A 7,905-nucleotide genomic window follows, 5' to 3' on the forward strand; every position below is an offset into this window, starting at 1 on the left:
CCTCCCCAGGCTACGAATTCTGCTCTAGAATAATTACTTAGTTACGGTAATCTGTACCGAGAATGGCCTGTCAGAATTTATTCACAGTCTAGAGAGCTTATGCTTAGGAGCATACAGGACTATGGATGTGTTTTGGATTTCAGACCTGTGTCTATCTTAGATAAAAGGCAGAATACCTACTGAAATGTAACAAGTATCCCAGCTGGTCCTACAACTCAGGACCTGACTCCCAGGCAGGCCTTCTTTTCATGGACTCTTCGAGTTTGCCTCTAAGCCTACTTCCATTCCTCACAAAGGCTCAGGCAGCCATCTTGTTTTATGCAAGTTGATGCATAGCTCCTAAAGATGCCGATAAAAATAACTTACAATCTCCTACACAGACATTATAGAAAAAACAAGTCTGGACATGGAGAAAAAGGATTATTTTGTGTTACTTCAAGCAATTTGGGGGTTCCCTTTGAAATTAAAAATACATATGCTTTATCATCTCCTGGTGATAATTACTAACTCTTAAGTAGTTTAAAGCCCTAAAATTGGTTTCAGAACACCTTTAATGATACCAGTGATGTCTGGTATAAGTGCATATGTACATTGCCCTCTCAGGAGAGGATAGCCCAAGTATTCAAAAGACACGGAAATGGACAGTAGTCCACCAATGGGAAAAAAACACTTAGTTTTCAAAATTCATCTTCTCAGTGGAGAGGTGAGTTCATGAGGTCTGGGGCTTAAGGTAACAACCTCTTTGGGAATCACTGTCACTCTGACAGTGGTGGGGTAGGGTGTGTTAGTGTAAGTGGCTCCCAAGCTCCCTCTAGTGAAGGCATTTGAAATATAAGTGGATCTCCCTCTGAGCGTTTATTTATTTATTTATTTTTCTGTTGTTTATATTTACCTCAAGGGGGCATGGATGGCCTTTGTTCTTTTCCAAGAAAAAGAACATGATTGTTGATGATTTAAAGTGAGGGTAGTTGATAAGCAAGTTCTACACAACTTCAGAACATGTTACCATTTTTTCTTTCTTCCCAACATAGCCTAGTATTAAACTGAACTTCTGTTCAGCAGGCTTTTTCTGCAATCCAATAAGAGAAGAAACATTGTAGCATTTTAACAGACTGTGGGCTGAGGGAACACATGGCACTTTCCATAAGGAATTCAGTCGCTGTGCAGCCATGCTGGGCCTTTTAGGCATTGTGAGGAAGGGAAATGTAACCGCTAGCTTTATGTCAACTTAGCACAAGCTAAAGTCATTTGGGAAGAGGGGACCTCAATTGAGAAAGTGCTTCCACCAGATTAGCCTGTGGACAAGCCTGGAGGCATTTTCTTGACTGATGATTGATGTGGGAGGGCTAACCTCACTGTGGGAGGTGCCACCCCTCAGCTGGTGGTCCTGGGTGCTATAAGAAAGCAGGCTGAGCAAGCCATGAGGAGCAAGCCAGTAAATAGCAGTCCTCCATGGCTTCTGGGTCAGTTCCTGCCTCCAGCTTCCTGCCTTGAGTTTCTGCCCTGACTTCCATGGATGATGGACTACAAACCGTAAGATAAAATAAACTCTTTTCCCCCATGTTTTCAGTCACTGCATTTTACCACAAGAGTAGAAAGCCCGACTAAGAGAGGGAGGAACCAGTGGGTCCTCATCTTTTGTTGTCTTTGTTTTTTTTCAGGCAGACAAATTTCAGATGTATGTCACCTACTGTAAAAACAAGCCTGATTCCAACCAGCTTATCCTGGAGCACGCAGGCACCTTCTTTGATGTAAGCTGTGGTTTTCATTATTGATAGTCCAGGGACAGAGAGGGAGAGGAGAGAGAGGGGGAGAGACGGGGAGAGAGGGGAGAGAGGGAAGGGAGGGGATGGAGAGAAGGGAGGGGAGAGAGGAGGGGAGAGAGGGGAGAAGAAAGAGGGGAGGGAGGGAAGGTACTCTCCTCTGTTTTGCAATAAGTGTCTGCCCTTTCTTCCTTGTTCTTCTTTCCTGGCCACACTAAACCTTTATCTTATGGATAAAATATTTTAAAAAACTAAAACAAAACAATATTTGTCTTCAGTTTTGCCCCATTCCATCTCAAGTGTGATTTTGATGAGGCAATTTTTATTCTATGTTTCTATACCAAACCTAGCTAGACGTAGACCTTGTGTTTATGGATGTGATCATATAGCTGATGCTGTCAAGGAGTTTTATTTTCTCAACCATAGCAGTCAGAAGGTGTGGTCCCTGAGCCAGGCCCATCCGCACCGCCTGAGCATCTTTCTGAAGTACAAATTCCCCACTCCAGATCAGCTGACAGAATCTTTTCTGGACACAGCCTGGCAGCCTGAGTTGTAAGGAGTCCAGTGTGTTTCTGATACCCACCCGAGTTTGTAGTCCACTTCACTGATAATCTTCATTTGCACTGTGGCTATCGTTGATAAATACTGGTTCCTGACTCCTCTGAGATGCTATGAGTTGGCCCAATGCTATGACATATGGCTAGTATTGAGGTGGCAGATGTTGTACAGCCAGAGATGAACACTGTTGTCATGGACATCAAGAGATGGGAAGGCTGGGATCTTCTGCTTTCTCAGAACCTTGGATGTTGAATGAGAGCAGTCTTAGGGGAGGGGGATTACTGAGACAGGTCCATTTAGTGTTGGTTTCCCCCAAAAGAGAATGGCCTATTGGTTAGAAAGTAAACCAATCAAAAGGTATTGAAGGGCATAAGGGATGTGTGAGACAGAAAGTTAAAAATAAGGAAAAATGAAAGTCAGTGAGCACTGACTAATATAGAACAGTATTGGTCTATGCAGCTAATCCTCTCAAAGGCTTTTGGAGGTGATGAGAATTAACATAGTTCCAAGGAAAAGTAACCAAAAAGGCACTTTTGAATCAGATTAAGTGTTTACATTTCCTACATAAACCAACTCCTTTTCTCCCTTAATAAACAGGAAAACAGAAAGCATCATTTTTAAAATCACAATTGTAATTTCAACTATATACAAGCTATCTCCAATAAAAACAATTAAGTAACAAAACCAAACTTTATCTTTATTCTCTATCCACATAATACCACAAAATCTCAAATCCTTAGGAAGCAAAAGGGGAATGCATATGCAATTGTAACTCAAAGAAACATGCTACAATGGTGTCGTATTTGGTTGCTTAAGCTATTATAACACTTATTTATAGCTAAACTGATAATTGAGTTCTTCTTGACACTTCTGGTAGGACATTAGTAATTTCTCATCATTGAAGTCTTACTTTAGCCTCAGATACAGTTAATCTACCTGAAAATGACTAAAAGTCAGCTTGCTAGGAGCATCAGATACCATGGGTGTCATCATCCCCCCATATGTCTTTCTATAAGAGAGTATATATACAATTCATTGCTAATACCACCCTTCCATTTGAGATATAACACATAACCAGGAAGTGTACAATCTTAAACATGGAGCCAGGTAAGTTTTATGTATGTATGCATCCAAGTTAACCAACAGCCTGAGTGAGATCTTGCATGCCTTAAGGGTTCACTTGTATCTTCTACCAGCCAGCACCTCTCACTCAAAGGGAAATAAAGAAACCAAAACATTATCATAATAGGAAAAATAACAACTATATTTAAGTACAAATTTCTAAAAAGTATTTCTGGAGCAAAAAAATAAAGAGTAGATAAAATTTTCACTTATTTTATCACTGATATTCCAAGTAAGGAAGCATTAAAGTCTGAAAGTCTTATTAAATGAATCACTTGTTTGTGTGTGATATATTTTTTTGGAAAAAAGAATCCCTCTTACCCTAGAAAATATAATTTTCAAAATACTGTACTAAAGCTTTTTTTGTTTGGTTATTTCTCAGTATCTTCTGGAAAGGGATGATGTGTTGTTTGTCTTTTATAATAAAATTAAAATTTTTAAGACAAAAGAAAGAAAGAAAGAAAGAAAGAAAGAAAGAAAGAAAGAAAGAAAGAGAAAGAAAGAGAGCCAGTGAGCAACAGACTGACACTGATGGCCTCTGCTAATCCTGTTAGAAGTGACAGAAGCTCCTTCAGTAATGTGCGACAGCCGTCAGCCTATCTTGCAGCCTCACTGCATTCACTGCTTCTGAGGCATCTTCTAACGCATGTAAGGTAGCAGGCTAAGCCCTAGAAGAACACAAAGGCATTGCAACCAGGGTCTTGAGCTCCAGTTTGGGAAATAAACTTCTTGAGCATCATTCTAGGCTGACACCACCAGAGTAGACTGATTCTGTGGGGATCTTGTTGATTGATGAAGGGGTAGTTTGAGTGGGAGAAGCTAGGTAAGAAGCAAACATATATGGCTTTTTAAAATAGAATTCATTTGAAAAATGGCCTCAAGTGTCTGAAATTGGAATTGCTGGAATAAAATAAAAGTCTAAGAAAAGTACTTCTCTCAGCTGATACCAGGATTTACTGGATATTATTTTGGATTCTCTATACTAATGCTTCTCTTGATTGACAGTGCATTTCCTTAAGGTGTCTCTGGTTGGGTAGTCATCAGAGTTATCCGTGAGGGTCTTTTTGAAGTTGTAAATGGATTGCGCCCTTCCTTCTTCCACTTAGCATTTTAATGACACAATTTCTGCGCCCTCAACATCCTTCAGATGCTTCTGTGTTTATGCTTGTCCAGCGTTTCCTTTGCCTAAAATTGTCTCCCACACAGAGACACCTATACACAAATAAACATGTGAATATATGAATACACATCATACTGAAGAGTTATTCCTATCCTTCACAAAGTCAAATGCTGCATCCTGCACAACCCTACACTGTATGCATGCCCTGTGCTTTGTGTCTCTATCATAGAATTTGTGGCAATTTGCCAACAAAAGTACCTTTCTGCATGCGCACACACTCCATCCAAGACCCTTGAAACCTGGTGATGTAATCCTGATTCCTGTTTGTACATGTCTCCATGCCTGGTACCATATTATATTTCCAATAGTCCTACGTTCTCTGTGTCCCTATTTCTAGTCAGTTTATGATAAAGGAGATGGAGTGATATTTGATCATCCCAACCTAACCTGTCACCCTCATGAGCTCCAAATTTTAAAAAGCAAATAGTTCATATTCCACTCACCTGCAGCCATGACACCAAGATTTTAGTGAGTATCTTCTGAGAACTGAGCTGAAATGTCCAGGACAAGCCAAGAGTTGTTCCAGTTTTTAGACCTTCCTGATGAGTTCAGTCCTACACAAGTCACACAGGACTTGTCCCTGGCAGTTGTCAGCTTGTCAGTCTAGAGCAGTTGCCCCAGATGTGATCTGTTAGCATCACCCAGGAAGCCATGCAGACTCTCTGATTCAAACCTGAGGGCAGCGTACATCCGGGTGTGCCCCTGGCTAGGCAAAGTCTGCTGATCTCTGCAGTAGTGCAGCTCTAGCAGAGGAGCTTGGGAAGGGCCATGCACCATGTCCACTTGGTCACTTCAAGGCATTGGCATCTTAGAGTAAAGAGAGCATTAGACCAGCATTTCCTAAATGTGTTAAGTGGATCTGGAATATGTTACCTGCAGGAAACAGGACACTATGTGTTTGCATTTCTAATGTTGAACCGTGCAATTCAGTGTTCTTGCTCCATGGGGTCAGTTTGGGATAATCTAAAAAAACTACCCTTCCTAGAAGAAACATAACTATCACCAGCTTCTGCTGGAAGTCTCCCAATTTTTAAATATCTTTTTATTTTATTACTCTAGCAATTGCCATATGTTGAATATAAAATATTACATTACAGCTTAACAGTAAAGTCGTCTGTGATCCTAATATTGATATCTGATCTTCACATGCACATGTGTGGATGTCCATATAAGTTAACATGTATATACACATATACTCCCCATAAAATAATTATATACATTTTAGCTGTTACCAGACCCTCCCACCCCAAAAAAGCACTAGTCATCACTAACTCATTGTCCATATCTATAGCTCTGCCTTGCTTGGACATTTCATATAAATGAGATATATAGTATGTGGTCTTTGTCACAGGCTCTACTGATCAGCTGATGGACATCTGGGTTGTCCCTGCACAGACATGACTTTTCATTTCTCTTGGGTCCGTCTTGGGGATAGCATTGCTCAATCACATGGTGACTTTCTTTCTATGTGCTGAGGCTCTTGTGAGAACCTTCTAGTTTGTCTGTTTCTCCAGTCTCTGACCACTCTGCTGTGATCAGACACTGTTAGCTTCTCTGAGGTGGTCACTATGTCTCTGCTCTCTTTAAGATCTGTACTATTTTGCCATTGAAAACCTTGCCTACAAATCCCTTTTTATTTCCCCCCCCCCAACCCAGCCCTGTCAATAGCTGACCCAGCTTTGCTTTTCCACTCCTGCTTTGGTTCCTTTCCTACTCTTGAACCTACTTTCTTTTACTCCCTTCCTTTGTGCTGAGGCATAGTCCTCATTTCCTAACACAGTGGTAATTGTGTTGGTCCAGGCTTTATCTTCGCCAACCTCCCTTTCTGGTACTATCTTTTCATTGGCTGTGACAGACTCTGTGTCCTTTGCAGTTCTCCAGTGTCTATGTGTTGCAGTCTCCGCTAGGTTATAAAGCTCTTGAGTACAGGGACTAACCTATGCCCCTCTCTGTCCTAACTACACTGAGACTCAAAAGGTGCTCAGTCTGAGTTTGGGCACAGGGTGGATTAATAGTTAAAACCAGAGGCACCAACAGCACCTAAAAGCCATCGTGTTGAGCAGGGTGTGAGCTATGGGGATGCTCACCATGCATAACAGTGGGGACATTGCTAAGACTGACTTTGGTCTCCAGCTCAGAAGCCCTGAGGAATGTGAGAGGTGTTGCTGACTGTAGTGAGAACTGTGTAAGGGACAGAATAATGATCTCACCTGGGATGGGGGTGGGGCTGATAGGAAGAGCCGTAACCTTGTACATAAGGAGGGTGATGGCAGACAAGACTCGCCTCGTTTTTGGATCTTCCAGCTCTCCCTGGCCCCTGTACTGCCTGTTTTCTAACCTCTGGGCTTAGTTGATTTCCTCCGTGTCTTACCTCTGCTCCCCCTCAGTCTATTACTGACTCTCACTCCTTTCTCCTGTTATCCCCCCAGTGCTGTTCCGTTTCCTCATCTGTTCCAGGAATCCACTTCTTTTCTAAAACCACCTCCCTTTTTGCTGCCAATTCTCAACTTCCCTCACTCTGTATCTCCATCTCTCTTTTTTGTCGCTCTTGTTTCTTCTCTCTCTCTCTCTCTCCCCTTCCCTTTCTCTCTCCCTCTTCCTCTCCCTTTCCTCCTCCTTCTCCCTCCCTTCCTCTCTCCTCCTCCTCTTCTGTCCCTCTCCTCTTGCCTCTCTCTTTCCACCCCCTACTAAAGAGCATTTTCTTGTGAATGTCTACCTTTGTCTATTTTTTCTCTTTATCCATTCTTCTTCCTTTTAGAGAGTGTACACACACACACACACACACACACACACACACGCCCTGTTCTCTGTCTCATTACATCTGTTTTCATCTTGTAGGAGATCCAGCAGCGGCATGGCCTGGCCAACTCCATCTCTTCCTACTTAATTAAGCCTGTCCAGAGGGTTACCAAGTACCAGCTGCTCCTGAAGGTACCTCCCCTCCCCACCCAACCCTCTCTCCCGACCAGAGGACTTCTAACAGTAGGCAGCCCTCATCGGAAGCCTTTTCTCTACAGCAGAACCTCAGATGAGCCCACACCACCATTACTGGCTCAAGACCATGTGTCCTATCCCACAGAATTCCACATGCTTGCTTGGGGACAGAGATAAAAGAAAAGAAATAAGTTGTAACTAATTTTCCCCTCCAGTTACCACTGCAGACTCTTAGAGATTATCACCTCAGATTCTGGGCAGCTCTGTGCATCCTTCCTGAGCAGATTCCCTCCTCCTACTCCTCCTCCTCCTCCTCCTCCTCCTCCTCCTCCTCCTCCTCCTCCTCCT

At 42.4% G+C, this 7,905-nt stretch overlaps 1 protein-coding gene across 1 annotated transcript in view; it reads left to right on the top strand.

Annotated features, from left to right (window-relative positions):
• LOC114608321 (kalirin-like) overlaps positions 1-7,905 on the top strand; it is a 473,938-nt gene that overhangs the window by 436,754 nt on the left and 29,279 nt on the right. The window contains exons 31-32 of the mRNA XM_028752277.1: positions 1,662-1,751; positions 7,462-7,554. Of these exons, the coding sequence (XP_028608110.1) occupies positions 1,662-1,751; positions 7,462-7,554 (183 nt within the window). The remainder of the gene's footprint in view (positions 1-1,661; positions 1,752-7,461; positions 7,555-7,905) is intronic.

The sequence above is a fragment of the Grammomys surdaster genome, unplaced genomic scaffold, assembly GCF_004785775.1.
Source record: "Grammomys surdaster isolate TR1022 unplaced genomic scaffold, NIH_TR_1.0 125889, whole genome shotgun sequence".
Classification (NCBI taxonomy): domain Eukaryota; kingdom Metazoa; phylum Chordata; class Mammalia; order Rodentia; family Muridae; genus Grammomys; species Grammomys surdaster.